This window comes from Lacerta agilis, chromosome 5 (assembly GCF_009819535.1).
Source record: "Lacerta agilis isolate rLacAgi1 chromosome 5, rLacAgi1.pri, whole genome shotgun sequence".
Classification (NCBI taxonomy): Eukaryota; Metazoa; Chordata; class Lepidosauria; order Squamata; family Lacertidae; genus Lacerta; species Lacerta agilis.
This window is the reverse complement of record NC_046316.1, coordinates 73,308,208-73,328,794: the sequence shown is the minus strand read 5'-3', so window position 1 is coordinate 73,328,794 and position 20,587 is coordinate 73,308,208. Positions and strand designations below refer to the sequence as shown.

Here is a 20,587-nt window from a genome sequence, read left to right as displayed (position 1 = left end):
CTATATGACATCCTTTTATATATTTGAACATGGCTATCATATCACCCCTTAACCTTCTCTTCTTCAGGCTAAACATACCCAGCTCCCTAAGCCATTCCTCATAAGGCATCGTTTCCAGGCCTTTGACCATTTTGGTTGCCCTCCTCTGGACACCTTCCAGCTTGTCAGTATCCTTCTTGAACTGTGGTGCCCAGAACTGGACACAGTATTCCAAGTGAGGTCTGACCAGAGCTCTTATCTTAACTTGAGACAAATACCTGAGGGTACTATGAGCCATTGGCCAAAAGGTCACTTTGCAGAGCCAGGTAGAATCACATGAGTCCTCACAAAAGCAAGCCAGAACAACATACAGGTCCAAAACAGCAATTTCACACCTGAAAAGCACCATTCATTTTGTTCCAATGTTTTATTTTAAATTAAGCATAATTTGACAGATACAACAAAAAAGAAACCCCAAAGAACCATCTCAGTCTTGTTCAAAGAAAGGATTCTATAACAATTACCAAACCACCACCAAAGTACAATATCAAAATTACCCAGAGAAAAGATCATTTCCTCCTGTATAAAACCCAAGTCAAACTGATTGGAGCCAAAGGCATTCCATAGATGTGGCTTTGTTTATAAGTTCTTATTCAACCACTCAATGTAGTCATTTGCCATCTTCTCTCCCACAGTTAAGATTATTGGGCCTGCACTAAACATCGCGACCCCATGAAGAGTATTCTCATGTTGATGTATTACAGTAACTCCTGCCTCCCTAAGTCGTGAGACGTACATGAGTCCATCATCCCTCAAGACATCATACTGGCATGTGATGACATATGTAAGGGGTAAGCCACGCAGTTTGCTTTCATCGACCAGCAGTGGCGCTGCTCTTGGATCCAGAAATCCTGGGTATTTTTGTCCGAGCTCGGAATTTCCATATACTGGCTTGGTATAAACGTGACCCTTCTTATACTTTTCAGGCAGCCAGTGACTCCAGTTTGCAAATTTAAACAAATGGCTTTGCTCTGCAGGGACATGTTGGTTGGCTTCCATTGCCCTGTTTAGAGACATGTCAGTCGTAAAGTATTCGCTCCAGAATCTCACCATTAATGATTTAGGCAGAATTGGCATGTTCCCATTGTCTCGATAAGACGGCAAGTCCAGATCAATTGTCTGAAGAGCAGGGTACATTAAAGCCTGGATCTTGAATTTAATTTTGACACCAGGATCATGTAGAACCTGTAACAGTTAAGGGGGGGGGTGTCATTGATTACACAAGAATTCCTCCTGGCTCCATGTCAGATGGACCACTTTACCAGAAAACATTTTACAGTGCAAGGAAAAGAAGACACAGACACACACACACACACACACACACACACACACACACACACACAGTACAGGCTTACAGATTGCCTGCCCCTTTTATTGAAAATTACACATGCTGATATTTATACCTCCAATATTTACACTATCTACCGTCTGAAGTGTTTAATATTATTTTTAAAGTAGTTCGTATTTACCAAGCTCTCATCGGTACCTGTGGAAGTTGCTAATAGAAGCTCAAGATACACCCTAACACTACATCAGTCTTCCCCATCCTGGTGCCCTCCAGATTATGTTGGATTAAAACTCCCATCATTGCCGATAGTGGATTGGGCAGAAAGAAGTTGCAGTTCAAAACATACAGATAGCACCAGATTGCGGAAGGCTGTTTTACACCTAACCCTAAAAGACAGGAGTCAGAAGCCCACCAGGTTCAATGCAATTTTCAGCATAATCCTAAACATTCCTGCTCAGAATGACATTGTAGTGTTTGATAGCATTCGCTCCCTAGTAAATGTGTTTAGGATTTAAGCCTTGCTTAGTAAGTAAACCAATTTACATGTGCTGTACTGCTAGGCATAAATAGGGATACACACACACACACACACACACACACACACACACACTTTTGTTGAGAAGCTCAGTTCCACGTTTTCAACAATGATCAAAGTTGATTGACCTGATAAATATTATGAGAGCTCAAGATACTTCATATATCCAATTCTACACAATCAGCTGCCCTATATACTCCACAGAGGGTTGACTCAATTTTAGTAGTGAGATCACATTTTGAAATGATTTATACAAAAACATGTCTCCTGGTTTTTTTTAACCTCTCTTGAAAGAAATTCTGCAGAATCTGGCATAGTGAGGTACTATTTATGCATAGCCAACAAAAGAGAATTATCGTTGGCAACAAGGCAGTGTTTCAACATTCTTTTTCTTTATTCAGGGAACCTTCTCCATGTCAAGTTGTCTGCCAGAATACCCCTCTGATCATCCGCTGAAAAATCCCAGCAAACTGCACCTGGGTTCTGAAGGCATTTTAGGATACCCACTAAGTTTGGGCTGGGCACTTTCCCAGCGCTTGATTTCAGCAAAGAACTGCCACAAAGGGGAACTAGGTCACACTGTAAAGGTTTGCTGTAGGGTGGACCATCATGGAGGCTGGTGAGGGATGGCAAGCTGGGTGTGTGGTTGCTACTTGGGAAGCATTGCAGGACCCAGAGAAGAAGAAGAGTTTGGATTTGATATCCCGCTTTTCACTACCCGAAGGAGTCTCAAAGCGGCTAACATTCTCCTTTCCCTTCCTCCCCCACAACAAACACTCTGTGAGGTGAGTGGGGCTGAGAGACTTCAAAGAAGTGTGACTAGCCCAAGGTCACCCAGCAGCTGAATGTGGAGGAGCGGAGACACGAACCTGGTTCCCCAGATAACGAGTCTACCGCTCTTAACCACTACACCACACTGGCTCTCAGAAGAAACAGGAAGGACTACTCTTGCCCAGCTTCCTCTCAAATCTGTCATGGAGCCTCAACACATAGCATGCTAAAAAAGGTAAAAGTTGCAGCCATTGCTTGGCCCACCTATGTCTTTGGCCCTGCACACCATGCACTGCCAAAAGGTTGCCTGTGGTGAAGCTCCTGCACCCCTGTGTCGCGAATTTCCTCCACGGCGCTTTAGCAGAAATGCTCAGAGTCCCCGGTCCTTCAGTGCAGTATATTTATTGTGAGCTATATACAAATATCTACAGGCTATGATACATGAGCAGTTCATACAAATAAGCAGAGTACCTGGCTGCACCTTAAGGCAGGTAGGAAGACTTCTCTCTAAACCTCTCGCTCTCTCTGACCACACCCTTCTACTACCACACCACACTGCTGGGTAGGTTTCCCTTTTATACCGATGACAGCCAATCAACTGACAGCACATTACTGCTGGGTGATTCTGACCCAGCACTCCTAGAGAAAGTATTGCAGGCTGATTGCATCAGCAAGTTGCATCAGCTAGTCTCACTTTTACTAGCAAACTCAGGCCTGCAGACTTACTTTCTCACACAGCATTCTGTGGATCCCGACACCCTGCCCCAGAGCATCCGGTGTCATGTTGCTCCAGGGCACTAGGAGAAATTTAGAAAGGTGGCTTCCCATATCCAGTCATCAAGTGTGAGATGCCTGGGATAAGCTCCTGTTGGAGGATCCCAGTTACCTAAGGGTACCGGATGATGGTGTCAGCCCTGGTTGTTTCCGCAAGGTAACAGGTTACAGGATGGCTTCGGAGAGCAAGGGTTCAGATGATAGATAGATAGATAGATAGATATCTTTATTCAGCTAAAAGCCCACAACAGGAGTAAAATAAATAAAATAAAATAAAATAAAATACATTCAGATTACAAAAACAAACACATTATGAACATCGACACAGCAATTAAAAGACTAATACACCCAGTCATCTCAGTTTTACAGGTAAAATGATGACAATAATATTACAAGGCCATTTAAGATGGAATTATTGAATAATATATATCAATATTCTTGGAGTGTTCCATGGCGTCTTTTATATGAGATAACTGAAATCAAGAATCTAGCAACCTGTACTGTTCTTTGGGGGGGGGGGGGTCGTATCTTGCAAAAAGCAAGCCAATTGTGTTTCAGAAGGATAGGGTTCAGATGCATAACAAAGATGAACGCGACTCCTTTCGAATGCCCGACTTTCCAATATGTTATGACTCACCTGCTGTGCCACTGCTGCGGCTAAGTTCCCTCCTGCGCTGTCTCCGGCAACACACACCCTGCTTGCCTCCACGTTGTATCGCTCAAGGACACTGCTCTGCAGGAAGTACTTTGCCACCGTGAACACATCTTCAAAATGAGCTGGGAAGTGGTGTTTCGGTGCCAGTCTGTACCTTTGTGGGACAGTTTTCAAAAAGAAGAATTGGTTGTGAAAGGAAATCAAATCTAATTTGCGACATGGATGCTAGGTGTCTCTATCCTCCCCCCACACCTTCAATTAAATTGACTTGCTTCAACATACAGTTTGGAGCAGTCGCTTGCAAACCTGTGCCACTGATTACCCTCCACCAACCTACCCTTCACCAGGCAAACTAACTCCCCCTTTCTCTCTCACTGAATTACAAATATTTTACAAACTCAATGCAGTTTAAGAACTGATCTGGCAGATATAAACACTGGGTTTCAACTTGACCTTGAAGAGTCCCACCTTTTGCTCTATGGCATGGTTCACACATAACATCCAACTCCTCTCACCCCTGACTGTTGCCCATGCTGTCTGGGGCTGATGGATGTTGGAGTCCAACAACATATGGAGTGCACCAGAATGGCTAACCCTAGTTTAGAAGGTCTTCTCTGCATTGGTCCCCCACTTCAGAATTCCCTTCCTTTGAACCTGCATTGAGTCACCATGCTGCAGGGTTTGGGGAAAGCCCTGAAGACCTGCATTTTTCAATTTTTAATTGAGAGGTAGCCCACACTGCAACCATCCACCCATTACCACACTCCATCCATCCGTTGCACAATGGTGCATCTGCACCAGTGAAACTGGAGGCCTTCATCTGTCCCCGCTGCAATAAAACATGTCTCTCCCACATCGGTCTCTATAGTCACAGCAGGTGTTGTAACTCTCCCATGGTTTGGATTGACCTCCGATGGCACATTCTTTCATTGCCTCTTGAAACAGACAGCTGCCCTGCCTCCAGTTGAGAAAAGTTAGCAAAGCTATGTCCTTCTTCCCTCCTCTCTTGACTGGTGCATGCTGGGAAACTCACTTCATTCGTGTCGAGGGGGCTGGTAGCTATGCATTACTCCCATGTTATGTTTACAGGTGGGTATCTCATTATGTTTACAGGTGGGTATCTCATTATCTCATTATACATGACAAAGCTATCTTTAGCCATCTCACCCCTTGCCATTCCCTGCAAGACTAATTGCAGCCGTTAGAGTCAAGAGTCGTCAACAGGTTTTCCACACCTATCAGCTGATCACCCATTCCCACCACCCTTCTGAGTAACACCCCTCCCCACTCCCTCACTATATTTAAGGATCTGGTGACTTCTGTTTCAGTGTATCTGAAGAAGTGTGCATGCACACGAAAGCTCATACCAAGAACAGACTTAGTTGGTCTCTAAGGTGCTACTGGAAAGAATTTTTTATTTTGTTTTGTTTTTCCCATGTTATGTGATTGGTATGCAGTTGCCTTTAACTGTAGGACTTCGTTCCCCTCATGCTACAAAGTCCAAACCCAGATTTCATTGTGCTGAAGCTCACTGTAAACTGCTTTGAGGTTGCCTAGGGTTTTAACCACCAAGCAGCATAGAATGCTTATTAAATAAATAATCAGTGGGCTTTAGTATGCTCAGTGCACGTGTTGGATTACAGCAATTAAGATTAGTTTTCTATTATTTGCAAAGGATCAGGTGTTATTCACAATAAACACTCTGAAGTGCCATTCCTTACTCGACTGATACGACGACAGCATTTAGTGCTTCTGAAGTCCGTCTCGACAGGAGGTCATAGGGTTGCATGGCTGCAACAAAGTAAGTAATAAAGAATATTTTATTGCTCTTCTGAAACAAATAAGACACACAGTTCCCTGTTTCTTTTGGCAGTAGCTTTTTGTGCACTTTCTGTGAATCCCTGCAGTTCAGCACTTGGCAATGGAATAAAGTCCTGTGCACACCGCTTTATCTAAAGACAGGAGCTCAACAAACCATTCACAAGTGACTTGGCTGCAGTCCAAGAAGATGTCCTAGATGGGATCTTAGTTTTCATATCTCACACCTTGGATATAATATGTCCTTTGCAGCTTTATATTCCCTAAGAGACATCATTTGCACTCTGAGTATTTCATTTTATTTTTCAAAAAGAATAACTTACAAAATAGCAAGCCATTCATTTATACAAATTAGATCTGATAAGCGGGGGGGGGGGAGCAAGAGTTAAACCAAAATATGCAGCAGACTAACCAGAATATCAATGCTAACGATGTACTAAAAATGCAATACTAGGGCCCACTTACACTCTGCTGGTGCAGGTCCATCTGCCCAGTATGGGTGATTCTGTCCCCATCCCCACTGAAGCCCTGAATGACACTACTCCCAGGGTTCAGGGGCTGAACCCATGGATATGGTTTGATCTAGCACATTATAAGAGGTTGCTGGGAAGGAGGAGGAGGAAAAAAAATTGGTTGCTAGATCAGGCCAATGGCCCATCTAGTCCAGCAACCTGTTCTCACAGTGGCTGGCCAGATGACAGGGGGAAGCTGGCACACAGGACCTGAGCACAAGACCACACACTCACTTCCTGTGGCTTCATGCAACTGGTATATCCTCTATAATAAAGTGCAAGTGTCTCTGCGTCCAGTCCCTGTGTCCGTGGGATTGCGCTACTGCGCATGTGCCCCACGGACAGCTGTTGGGACTTGGAGCGCAGAGACTTCGGGCGGCAGGGAGAAACTGTTGAAGTGGCGGGTGTGCGCGGGCACGTGGCGGGTGCGCACTCGTGTGGACTTACTTCTAAGCGGAAGCGGCCGTTAAAAAGTGGCGGCGGGCGAGCGATGTCAAGCGAGAGCTGCTCGGTTGTTAGAAAAACAACAACGAGATAAGCGAGAGCCGCTCAGTAAGCTCTGCGCATGTCCCCGTCGTTGCTAGGGCAACAGTTTGACCACATATGTTCTAGCGCCCGTTAATTTAAGGGGGTTAATGTACTAGTCCTCCATAAATTTGTCCAGCTGCTGTCAGGGTTAGGAGGAATGGTGAAGACCCCCCCCCTTCTCCTGCACCTCCCAGAGAAGAGGAAGACAGTATAGATTTACAACAGTGGTCTGCAGCAGGTCATGGCTCTGAGACAGAAGAGGGGCAAAGCTGGGAGATAATGGGAGAAGAGATGGAGGGAGAAGCAGGGCTGGAACAGCTGACTGACACATTATCACTAGAAATCATTCCAGACACCCCCCTCTCCCAGAACCCAGTGAGCAGTGAAAGTGAACCGAAGGAGAAAAGGCAGGGGAAGTCAACTGTAAAGATTCGAAACTAGATTTTTTCTGTATGTGTGTAAAAAAGAAGAAGAATCGTGGTTATGTCTGTTTTTGCTTTGTATAAATGTGGGTGGGTGATGGTATTATTTGTTATGGAAAATACCAATAAATTCTTTATAAAAAAAAGAAAGAAAGAAAGTGGTAGAGCAGAAAGCTAAAAGCCAAATGGCCTTAAGCAGCCCACCATAAGGGGTGGTGGTGCTGTAGACAACTGACAGGGAAGGGAGGGGGGGGAGATTACTTGGAGCAACACCATTACCCCGAGAGGTGACATTCTAAGCCTCTCTCTCTGTGAACGTTGAATAAAAGACATTGGTAAGAGCTTCTTGTCTATTGGTTAATGGCAGCCTGCCATGAGGAGGATCAGATCAGATTCCTGGAAGCCTGACAGCTGCCTTCTGCTTGCATAACCAATGGATGCAACCTGGTTATTTCAGTTCTTTCATCACGTGCCATATAGTTCATCCGGTTTACCTGCTAGATGCAATCTACAAATTAATTGCTTCTCTCAGATTAGATGGTGGTATACATCCTCTGCAGGTATATTGTCATTTGAGCAGAGGAGATGTTTGCTGAAAGCATATTGTCAAGTCTTCTATCTTTCCTCTTGCCATCTAGTAGCAGCCACCATGCTATGTTGTATCACGATGCCTGTCTCAAAGACATCTCATTTTTCCACTCAAGACCCACATTAGCGGAAACAAGCACACATGCTTACCTGCCGATCCTACACACCATCCACCCCCGTGAATATAAATCATAGCCCTTTTCAAGGAATTGGGCTGCCCTTTTGGGAGATACAAACGGACTGGAACACCATTAAATTCTGTGTCGGTCACAGTGACCTTTTCATCCGATGTTGGCGCTGTATGTTCAAAACTTGTGAGGCTCATCATAACTTCCATGTGGTGCGCGAGACCCAGCTTGTTGGCAACTGTAGCCTGGAAAACAAGAGGTATATTAATGCCAATATATTATGCAACTCTCAGGCTACATAATAGACTACATTCATCAATGCCTCTTTCCCTTCTCCTTCATATCAAAACTGGCCTAAAAAGTTGGGCATGCATATTAACATCATCGTTAATCATTTGGAACGGTATGCACATCCTGGAGCATTAAGAAGTTCCAGGGGTTGCAAAGCAGAAGTGGCATTTTGCATTAGAAAGAACACTGGAGACTTTGTGATATCTGTTTCTAAATATCCATGTTCAACATAAAGGAGGGACTAGGCACCCAAGTATATTGTGTTCAGCTACAAAGCAACAACAGTTTCCCCAAAGCAGGCAATATCCACACGCAGCTCCCCCCACTGCTCCTTTCCTTCTTTCTTCCAGCCAAATGCAAAACTCAAGGCTCCACCAGCTGACCTGTTTATTCAGTATTTATCTTAATTTCCTTGCACAAAGTTCATGCAAAGGTTGGACTAAGGCTGGTCTTTATATAACAGTACTTATTTGTTTACAGGGTGGCTACATGATAGTAAGCATTCATCTTGCATTCAATAGTTCATCCCACACATTTCAATGCATTTCCCTGTCACTTTCCAAACTGCAAAAAATCTGGTCTGTGTGTGTGTAAGTGGAGTCATTCTGCTAAGGTAAAATATTGCTTGTCTAGGCCAGATGGAATTGCCTATAACACTGAACTCGCAGTGAGGACTTCCCAAGGTGTTTGAGATGCCATCCCACGTACTGTCTTGCTCACACTACTGTGAACACAGATTTCGGTTAGCTTTCATGATAGCTAAATGCTGGAGAGGGGGACAAACACTTTCCTCACAGCCATATTCCCACCATAAATCTCACGCTCTCCACATGACATTTAACTATTTTTACTTCCTAGCGGAGACAGGGGGTAAAGAAAAGAACGAAATACAGTTACGGGTCATCAAGTGGTTCATGCAAACTGTCATGCTCTTGGAGAGAAATAAATTAGATGTGCTTCTAGCCTTTGTTAGAGAGTTTCTCTTTTCTGTGTGTGCTGTATTTATGTTTCCAGCTCCTCAGGAGAGATTCCAAATTCAGCTTAGCTCCAATAGCCCCGCCAGTGCCAAAATCAGTGGTTGTATGCAATGAGGCTCCAGTACTTTGGCCACCTCATGAGAAGAGAAGACTCCCTGGAAAAGACCCTGATGTTGGGAAAGACTGAGGGCACAAGGAGAAGGGGACGACAGAGGACGAGGTGGTTGGACAGTGTTCTCGAAGCTGCTAACATGAGTCTGACCAAACTACGGGAGGCAGTGGAAGACAGGAGTGCCTGGCGTGCTCTGGTCCATAGGGTCACGAAGAGTCGGACACGACTAAACAACTAAACAACAACAATGCAATGATAGTCATACTCAAGAGTAGACCCATGTAAACAAATGTGTGTGACATGGTTATTAATTCTCATGGGTCTACAATGAGTAGATATGACCTCATAAGACCAGAACTGTCCAGATTAACCATTGAGACCTTCAGTGTGATAGCCTATTATTTTTAAGGCTTTTTCCCCTTTTGAATCTCCCAAACTAGAGAATCTGGGTGGGTTTGGGCGTGCTTTTTTTTTTTTAGAATCTGAAACTGCTTTTTTATGTGATGTGCATACAAAAAGAAAAGTAATTAACTTCTGGCCTGGACCCATGAAAAACCATTTAAGTGCTGTCTGGGGTGTGTGTGTGTGGTGTGATGCCATTATTGCATGGAAGCCAAGCATGAGCCAATGGCTGCCCACCATTTTCATTTACTCACTCCATAGACCATGGGTAGGCAAACTAAGGCCCGGGGGCTGGATCCGGCCCAATCACTTTCTAAATCCAGCCTGCAGACGGTCCAGGAATCAGCGTATTTTTACATGAGTAGAATGTGTGCTTTTATTTAAAATGCATCTCTGGGTTATTTGTGGGGCATAGGAATTCATTCATCCCCCCCAAAAAAATATAGTCCAAGGTCTGAGGGACAGTGGACCACCCCCCTGCTGAAAAAGTTTGCTGACCCCTGCCATAGACCTATGAAATTTCACAGATCTGTGGTTCATGGCATAGTGTATTGAATCAATTAAAATGGCAGGCGGCCGCTATGGAGGGGAGTAAAGTTTGGCTGCCATTCAAAAGTGACATGCTACTTGCCCAGTTCCCAAACACTTCCCAGAGGCACAGCAAGCAAGGTGGCAAGTGAAGTAGCTGCTACTATCACAGCAGCGACAGCAGGGAGGGAAAAGTGCCACGGCATTGTGTGTTGAGGTGAGTTTGTTGCAGAAGTTGGAAGCCATTGGTGGCATCATACCAAGGCCACAGTGAAGTATGGTGCTTTCCTTGGATTGGGGGCAAGGAGAAATTATGCACAGAATACAATCCACAGAAAACAAACAGAAAGAAACAAATATGTCAAAACCCACAGAAGGCAATATAACACTGTGCAAGAGGGGAAATACTTGAGGAACAAGAAAACCGCCCCTTTTACAGTCTGTTTTTACAGCACACATAAAGACTAAACTGCCCCTTCGCACACATACTACAGAATATGCACTAACTGTATTCTTCTGAAAGAGATGGCCGCACCCTCACCAATCAGTCATGCAGCTCAGCCGGCTTGAGCTACATATTCCAGTTAAGGCTCTTAAGATCTATAAGCCTACAGATTTTTATTTCAGATACAGATATGGGCATGCAAAGGATTGTCCAAACCATCAGCCAAAGCAGTTTCCTTCACTAGGTTTTTATGTTCACATCACTGCAGTACGAACGTGCATGGATTGTTTGTTGTCTTTGGTGGGGAGAACGGTTTTGCACACCTCTTCCCATCTGAACCCCTCTCTCCCCATGGTCCTGTGTTCTGCTGCATGACTTGGTTTGTACAAATGCCTCATGTATACAAAATGCAAAAAAAAACAAAAAAAAAAACCAGTCAGCGTTGATAATTACACTAATTCTTAACATTACAAGGGACCCAAGATTCGGAAGATAACTCTTGAGAACCAGTTACAGGTAGGTAGCCATGTTGGTGTGCCATAGTCAAAACAAAATACAAAATAAAAAAAATTCCTTCCAGTAGCACCTTAGAGACAACTAAGTTTGTTCTTGGTATGAGCTTTCATGTGCATGCACACTACTACTTCTTCTTCTTCTTCTGGCCACAGTGATCCATGCGACGGTCACCTCCAGACTTGATTATTGTAACTCGCTCTACGCGGGGCTGCCCCTAAAGCTGACCCAGAAACTCCAGCGGGTGCAGAATGCCGCAGCAAGGCTCCTTACCGGGTCTTGCCGTGGGACCACATTCATTCAGTGCTCTACCAGCTGCACTGGCTCCCGGTGGAGTACAGGGTCAGGTTTAAGGTGCTGGTTTTGACCTTTAAAGCCCTATGTGGCTTAGGACCCTCGTACCTAAGGGACCGCCTCTCCTGGTATGTCCCGTGTAGGACCTTAAGGTCCTCAAATAATAATCTTTTGGAGGTCCCGAGCAACAAAGATGCTAGGTTGGCCTCAACTAGGGCCAGGGCCTTCTCAGTATTGGCCCCGACTTGGTGGAACAGTCTATCACAAGAGACCAGGGCCCTGCGGGATTTGGCATCTTTCCGCAGGGCCTGCAAGACGGAGCTGCTCCACCTGGCCTTTGGGTTGGCTTCTGTTTGATATTTATGCTTCATTCTTTTATTGGTGGGTTATTTGAAAATGAGACTGCAGTTTTAATATTGAATTTTAAATTTGTATTTTAATCTGCTATTTTAAATTGATTGTGTTTATGTTTTTGCTGTGATTTTAATTAGTGTTAGCCGCCCTGAGCCCGGTTCTTGGCTGGGAAGGGTGGGGTATAAATAAAAATTTATTATTTATTATTTAAATTTCTTCTTCTTCACCAGTTTGGGTTAGCACCCCTATTCAATTCCAACTTTGGTCATGTGCAGGAACTACTGGTTCAGTGGAACATTTGAAAATGCAAATTCCCCTCACAGAGCCACAATTCCCAGAATTCCCTGGGAAGAAGGATTGATTGTTAAACCACCCTGAGAATTTTAACTCTGTGTGGTGAACCGGGGTCTCCTAACAACTCTCAGCACCCTTAACAAACCTCATTTTCCAGAATTCTGGGTAAGGAAAGCTATGACTGTTTAAAGCAGTAACATAGCACTTTAAATATGTTGTTTGAATGTGGCCCTAGTAGAAAAGAGGCTGTGGCTGCAATCCTATACCCACTTGCCTAGGTGAACACTGAATTCAACAGGGTTTATTTCTGGGTTGGCGCACATAGGATTGCGCCATAAGTATTTTATTTTCACCCATCTCCTTGAGGGAAAGAGAGGATTAACACTCCCATACCAATTGTATGACGGGTCTTTTGTAGCAAAATATATTTGCATATGTGATACCATCATTACATTAATTACGCCACTCACTTATTTCACTCACACCTGACAATGATTTATTGCCTAATGATGCTGGACATAATGCTGGATTGTTTCCAGTGATTATATGCAATCCCTGATGGCTAAGTATTTGTTCTTCTCAAGTAATTTTGGTGTGTAAGCCTTCGGGGCCCAGAGTGATTTACCAATCAATCCCATGCTTTAAAAACTACAGTTCCCACGATTTGTCCAGCAGAGGTATCCATGTCTTAAAGTGGCACAAGAGAGCTTTAAATGTACAGTACAAATGAGGCCCATGTCAACAACTTTAGGTTTCTTGCTAAGTGCAGTATTATATTTTAGATTCCAAGTTTTGCTGGAGGCCAGAGGTGGTCTGACCACACTCTTATGATTTCAGATTATGCCATCATTACCTGATCCCGAAATCCACAACAAACAATGGCCCCCACTCAGCAACAGCTGGACTACTCCAAACCACATGCAGGTTGAGAAATGTCAGCAGCCTATTCTTGTTTCCTTCCACAGCAAGTGAAGGTAGCCCACCTGGAAATGCTGACCTCCAGGCAGGTAATCAATCACTGGCATCCTTAATTCACAGTCTGCAGGAGAGGCCAGATGTGAGGAGTAAGTCATAGCAGCATAAACAAGCAACAGCAGGAGGCAATAACTGTTAAGGAGACAGGCAGTGGAGTCAAGCAGAGGCGCTGCGGGGATCGTATCTGTGCATGTTCCCAGACTAAAGCACAGATCAGAATACAGTTATCTTCAGACTACATGCTTCTCTAGGGCTGCCTTTGTAAAACAATATCATCATAATCATAGTCATAGCCGCCCCAAGTAATGCTACTACATGTTGTTTGAAAAACAACGAATAAAATCATTACTACTACTACTACTACTACTACTAATGTCTCACAAAATTGCAACAATAAGGAAGTGGGAGTCAGAGACTCCCTCTTTAAAACCTGCTGATAGCTCAGTAACATAATACCATAACTCTGTATCATGGAACAAGCTAGTACAAAATGTTTGTTCCAATATATATTCAAATAAAAATTTAGCGTTATTCGGGATTTAGCCAGTGACAAGCCCCTGTGGGCTCTGCCCCTCCGCCATCTACACTGAAGAGGGGAAACACTGTGACTCAGGCTATGGAACCCTGATCATGCCAGGTTCTAGGTAAAAGGTAAAGGACCCCTGGACGGTTAAGTCCAGTCCAAGGCGACTATGGGGTTGCGGCGCTCATCTCACTTCGGGCCAAGGGAGCCGGTGTTTGTCCACAGACAGCTTTCCGGGTCATATGGCCAACATGACTAAACTGCTTCCGGTGCAACGCAACACTGTGATGGAAACCAGAGCGCACGGAAACGCTGTTTACCTTCCCACCGCAGTGGTGCCTATTTATCTACTTGCACGTGCTCCCTCTGAAACAATGTCAAGTGCACGAAAGGGTAACACCAGAAAAGGGCTGTTGAAGTTCATTAAATGCCTCTTAATTCTTTAGTAAACTTTGGCTGAAATGACAGGATTAAGAAGAAACAAAATAAAAAAATAAAAAATCCTTCCAGTAGCACCTTAGAGACCAACTAAGTTTGTTCTTGGTATGAACTTTCGTGTACATGCACACTTCTTCAGATTTTCTTAATCCTTCTCTTTCTTTTAAACCTAGAGCAGCCTAGGGCAGGTTGCATCTGTGAAAAAAAGAACAGGGAAAGGAGGAGGCTCCTTAATCCTTTCTCTTCTGGTCCTTTGTTTGCTCAAATGTCCTCTCCTTATTTTGCTTTTTTTTCCTTCCCTACAGAGGAAGCAATACATTCCATGACCATAGTATGCCATGTCAGGCAGCATATAAATCTCACTTATAGTATCTGAAGGAAACTGCATAGCTGATATAGGTGCTATTTCAACATAGGAATGATTCCTGAATTTACTGTACTCCAGCATTTGTGGTTTTAAATGTCTCTTCCAGAACTATCTGCTGGTAAGCAGAGGAAATGTCCATGGATGAACCAATCTTATTTATTCTGAAGAATCATTGTCGTTGTCATCATCATCTAAAATTAGAATTGTTTAAGCTTACACAAAGAGCTGTTTTGCAACTCAAGATGTGGACAAACTGACCAGAAATCATTTGAGTCCAAAATCCATGGTTAGATACTGTATATGGTTAGATTTACAGTATAGTTAGACCCACACCCTCTCTGGCAACACTTCCTGATGTCAGCACTTCCTGATGTCAGATCCTTGGGTGTTAGACATGGTGCATGAAATGTTCTTGTGAAAACAGTGCAGTGCTGGGGAGGAACTGCACACAAACTGTCATAGAACACAGAAAGTTGCTTTATACCGAATCAGACTCCTTGGTCCATCTAGCTCAGTGGCTCTCCAGAGCTTCAGTTACGGTACATTCCCAGTCGTACCTGCAGATGCTTGAGACCTTTTGCTTGCAAGGCAGGTGCTCTGCCACTGCACTGTGGTCCTTCCAAGGCCGAGGTTCAAATCCCAGCATCTCCAGGTAGAACAGGGAAGGAGTCCTATGTGAAATCCTGGGAGAGCCCCTGCTAATCCATGAAGCCATACCAAGCTACCGGTAGATAGGATCAGTGATCTGACTTGGTGTATGGACGCTTCCCATGTTCCTATCTGCTTCTGGTGTTCTTTCTTACTGTATTTTGTTGTTGTTGTTGTTGTTTAGTCGTTTAGCCGTGTCCGACTCTTTGTGATCCCATGAACCAGAGCACGCCAGGCACTCCTGTCTTCCACTGCGTGCCAGATCAGTGTGCTGTCCAGCAGCTGATGGGCAACTTCAAGGTGCTTCCCCACTGTTCTCCTTCTGACCAGCTTAGACTGTACTCCTCCGTCAAACAGGGGGCTTGACCTCTGGAAAGTTGGGCACACAGCCACCTACACTGTTTTGGTTGCCATTCAAATTCATAGCCTAGTGTAGACAGTAGGGCACATTTTGCCGAAATCAATGCACTGTGGATAGAGAAATAGCTACACATGCATCCAATGTGCCCCATGATCCTTTAGGGTTGTCAGCTGAGCTCTCAGTTTAAAATATACTTTAGGGGTTGGAACTGGGCTTGGATAATGTGCATTATGTGAGGGTGCATATTCTCCAAGTACAATTTCCTGGCCAAGGCCCTGGGCAGTCTGCTTCCCTTCAGCCTAATTCTTAAAATGGGGAGGGCTTTCACCCATGCACTGGTTTCTCCCACTAATGGTAGTGTACATATGCAGGTTGTTTTGGGGTTTTTTTACATGATGGTGGTGATGATTAAATACTTTCATTAATAAATATTGTATTAATATTTATTTATATACTGCCCTTCATCTACAGATCTCAGGACGGTTTACAGTACAAAAGCACAAAATACACAACACAAAAAACCAACACAATAACCCCCACCCACCCACAGCCCAAGAAACATTTTGAAGGCCATAGATTCTTCAATATGCCAAAGGCCTGGGTTAAGAGGAATGTTTTTACCTAGCACCAAAATAGTAATAAGAATATCATCTGCAAAGGCAAATCCACATGTGAGCAGCTGAACCCACAACAAGGACCCCTGTGTGATCAGAAGTCCTGATGTGTAGGGTGCCTACATACATCCATGGGCACCCTTTTGCAGACATTGCACTGAACATGCGGGTATCAAGGAGGCAGGGTTAGCAGTGCGTGATTTGTGGGGGTGGACTAGTGGCACCTCTCCATACATTTACCATACACAGAAGAAGGTATGGATGCAGCTCAAGGCATCTGGAGTAGGAACATAAAGAAACTGCCTTATACCAAGTCAGAGAATTGGTCAATCTAGCTCAGTACTGCAGACACTAACTGGCAGTGGCTCCACAGGATTTCCCCCTGCCCTACCTGGAGATGCCAGGGGTTAAACCGGAGACCTTTTGCATGCTCTGCCTCTGAGCCACAGCCCCTCCCATTTATGTAGCAACACCACACATTGCCAAGAAAAACCCGCAGTATAACGACTAAAGTTTATCCAGGATCAATCTTTCGATCCATTAATATTGTGTTGTCCCACACACATGATACCTGAAGAACAAGCAGGACAAGCAACCTCACACTGTATGTAGATCTACCTACATATATAAAATATAAATGGGACAAGGTTTAGCGCTTGAGGTTTGTTACGAGAAACTGTCTGTTTTTTTGTTTTTCTCACCTTCATCTTGTGACTTTAAAAAGAAGCCTAGAAGTGAAGAGAGAAAGCTTGATATCTGACCGTTAAGCTGCTATTACAGGCAGAGGAGCAACATCAAAAATAAGTAAAAATAAAAGGTATGGCAACCCAACACTTGTTGGAGAGGTTTGCTATGAGCAAAGAAAACAAAAGTTGTGTTTTCTCTTATAGGCTATTACCAGCAGCTGCTGCAGCATTTGCAAGGACTTGCAATGCAATGTTGCAGTGTGCAGTGGTGGAGCTTCATGCTCCGGCATCGGGGGCGGGAAGCAGGCGGGGCTGGGGCTGGTGCGCGTTCTGGGGGCGGGGCGCGCCGAGATGGAACCCTATCCGGATCCTGCTGTCTGGGGTGCCCCACCCCCTACGCCCCGCCCTTCCTACGCCAGTGGCAGTGTGGAGCACTCCTGTTCATGAAGCCAAGCCAGCCAGCCATTCCCCCTTGCAGGATACTTCTTTCTGTTCTCACTAGTTTTTCCTTCCCTACTCGCAGCAATCAATGGCCACGATGTGTGCATAGCCTTGATCAAAGTGGCTCTTTTGGAGGGGAGGGAATTCCCACCCCCTTAGAGATTTTTTTCGTATGTCAGGGCTCCCCCTGCTCAGCCTGCTGATACCTCCCTCCTTCTGCGCAGATGGTGCCATTTTGGAGAACTCAGTTTGCTATTAGAGCTAGACATCCAATGAGGCAGTGGTTGAAGTGTCAGACTAGGACCTGTGATTTCAACAACACTGGCATGAAGCCATAATTTAGCAGGCACCACATAGATAAAGCCTCATGGGATGCAGAGCCATGATAGGAGAAGCTGAACTCATCAAAGCTCTCCCAGGCTAAAATAATAAAACTTTTCGGCCCTACTAGAACTGCATCATCTTCATCAAACTTAGAACCATGGAGAAACTTAGAACTTAGAACCATGGAGAAACTTAGAACTTCATCAAACTTAGAACCATGGAGAAACCTGGTCTGAACAAAGACATTGGATTCTTATCTCATTATACATAACAAAGCTATCTTTAGCCATCTCACCCCTTACCTTTCCCTGCAAGACTAATTGCAGCCGTTAAGAGTCGTCAACAGGTTTTCCACACCTATCAGCTGATCACCCATTCCCACCACCCTTCTGAGTAATACCCCTCCCCACTCCCTCACTATATTTAAGGATCTGGTGACTTCTGTTTCAGTGTATCTGAAGAAGTGTGCATGCACACGAAAGCTCATACCAAGAACAAACACAGTTGGTCTCTAAGGTGCTACTGAAAAGAATTTTCTATTTTGTTGCATCATCTTCTGTTCATGCTTTTTTTTTTTAACCAGAAATGGCTCTCATGTGGAATGGAAAATTCTAGCCCATGCTGCTTCTTCCATCATAGTGATGGGGAAATCACATACCAATATGCTCCCTGTAATGCAGGAACTCTCTAGTTTCATGCAGAATTCGGCAACCCTACCTGCCTCTCCCATGTTAGTCATACTGCACCTGTTTGCCTTGCCACACACCTCCCAACAATCAGATCCAGCCATGTGCTGTATGCCTCCCCCCCCCCCCTTGCTTTGCATGACACTTTTCTTCCTGGTGCTCTTTTCTGTTTGTTTTCCTTTATTTTCCTCCTTTCTAAGGCTGCGCTTTTATGACCTTTCCACCACCAGGCAATTCAAACACCCAGGGAGTGACATGAAAACTGATGCCACACCCCTAAATTCTGCACACCTCAGCAAGTGCTCAGAAAGCTACTCTTCTAGCACCATGCCAGCAATAAAACACACAAACCCTGAGCTGTGATCACAGTGTTGGCTGGAAACCAGCAGGCAAAGCCCTAGGGACCATGCCTCAGAAACAGGTCAGGTTCCCATATGTATCTGATGCCTTATAGTTGGTGAATAAACGCAGCTGTTGGGTGCTATTCGGCTTACCTTTTCCTTAAAAGTAGACTCATTGAAATTAAAGATAACGACTTACCACAGACTACATTCAGTCAATTAACTTCAGTGGGTCTACTCAAAGTAAAACTTAGTGACTACCGCCCATTGGGTCCTCTTTCTGCACATGCAAACAGATTTTTACACTTAGGGACAAAAATGTCCAGCAACTTAATAGAATCAGAGAATTGCACAATTGGAAGAGACCACAAAGGTTGTTGTTGTTCAGTCGTTCAGTCGTGTCCGACTCTTCGTGACCCCATGGACCAGAGCACGCCAGGCACGCCTATCCTTCACTGCCTCTCGAATCTATTCCAACTCCCTGTAATGCAGGATTTTTTTGCCCAATGTGGAGCTTGAACCCACAGCCACTTGCTACCCAGAAATGGGAAATAATTGTAACGAGTTCTGTAATTTTATGCGTAACTTTCTTTTTATGCAATCCACCCTGCAGCTCCTGCAGCTGACATAAGCAGGCAAGCTGGTGAAAGTCATGCATGTATGCATGTATGCAGTACAGCAAAACAGATACCTGAAAGAAAAGTAATTTCAGTCTATGCTCAATTGCTGCGGTGGCCACAATTCACCCGGAGATCATTAACAGTGCCTGGCATGGTAGATATATTAGCAGGGATGTTTCCCTCTCCCTTACACCAGATTTCAATTAGAAATTACATCAGTGGTGAGGAAAATTCTAAGAGCTTTCCCCTTGATTGATTGCTTCTAGCATTAAAACTGGTTATTTATAGCAACAGCCGTGCAGACTAAAGAGTGTGTATGAAATGTGAAGCGTGGTAATTATACCCGTTATCAAAGGGAGCTTTGCACTGCTTCTGACTCAAAAGTGGGGTGCTCATATTTCAACGGCAGCTAGAGAATAACAGAGAAAGCAGGATGCAGTGCCTTGTAAAGCTATTAAATGGTTTAAAAAGCTAACAGGTAAGCTTCCCTTCTATTTGTATTCATTTTCATATATAGGACATTTCCGTCCAGAGAGTCAAAGAAAAAAGAGACGAATGGATTCTGTTTCATGATGCCCCCACCACCTGCCAAATAATGCAACTAATAGCTGTTAGTTCTCATTTTGCACAATCCCAACCTTTTTCTATAAGCTGCCCCACCACCACCACCTTTTCGCATTCAAGCAATCTCACATGCACAAGACGCCTGGAATAAAGAAACGTCTAAGCTTACCACATGGTCTAAAGTTCTAAAGACAGCACCAATGAGCATCAGCTTCCAGCGGTCCTCGACGTTCTCTGGAAGGGGGCTGTATATGTAATAGGCAGTCAAAACTGTAGCAAGGAGAAGGCACAGTGATTTGATTCCCATCTTTTACTATCTACTTCAGTCAAGACTGATTCCCATTGACTAGTCCCGATGAGTTTTAACGGAGGCAAGTCAGCTGACAGCAACAAAGTTAGTCTGCTGTTACACAGTATGACTCACACAGACCCGGAGAGACCAGCTTTCCTTTGATCAACAGGAAACAGGTTCGGCTTCTAGAGTAAAGGCAAAACTTCACGCTAGCAAGCATTCAGCCACCTACAAAAAGGATTACTGGAGCTGTTTGTGCTGCTTGAGCCGAGGCTTCAATAACAAAAGCAACAAGGACAAGTTTGCACTTATTGGTTCTACAGATTCCACAGCTCTGGTGTTTGAAAGGCTTGAGAGGGAAAAAATTAAAGTGGAGGAAATGCAGCGTTCTCGTTATAACTAACAACGTAATCAGTCATAAGCAAGACCTCTGAGCCTC

At 44.4% G+C, this 20,587-nt stretch overlaps 1 protein-coding gene across 1 annotated transcript; it reads right to left on the bottom strand.

Moving 5' to 3' along the window:
- Positions 1–231: 231 nt before the first annotated feature.
- On the bottom strand, positions 232–20,359 carry AADAC (arylacetamide deacetylase). The gene is made up of 5 exons (XM_033150452.1): positions 20,026–20,359; positions 8,081–8,303; positions 5,784–5,853; positions 4,045–4,216; positions 232–1,224 (listed from the first exon to the last, which is right to left on the bottom strand). The coding sequence occupies exons 1-5, from the start codon at positions 20,161–20,163 to the stop codon at positions 619–621; spliced, it is 1,209 nt and encodes a 402-aa protein (XP_033006343.1). The 5' UTR covers positions 20,164–20,359; the 3' UTR covers positions 232–618.
- Positions 20,360–20,587: the final 228 nt, after the last annotated feature.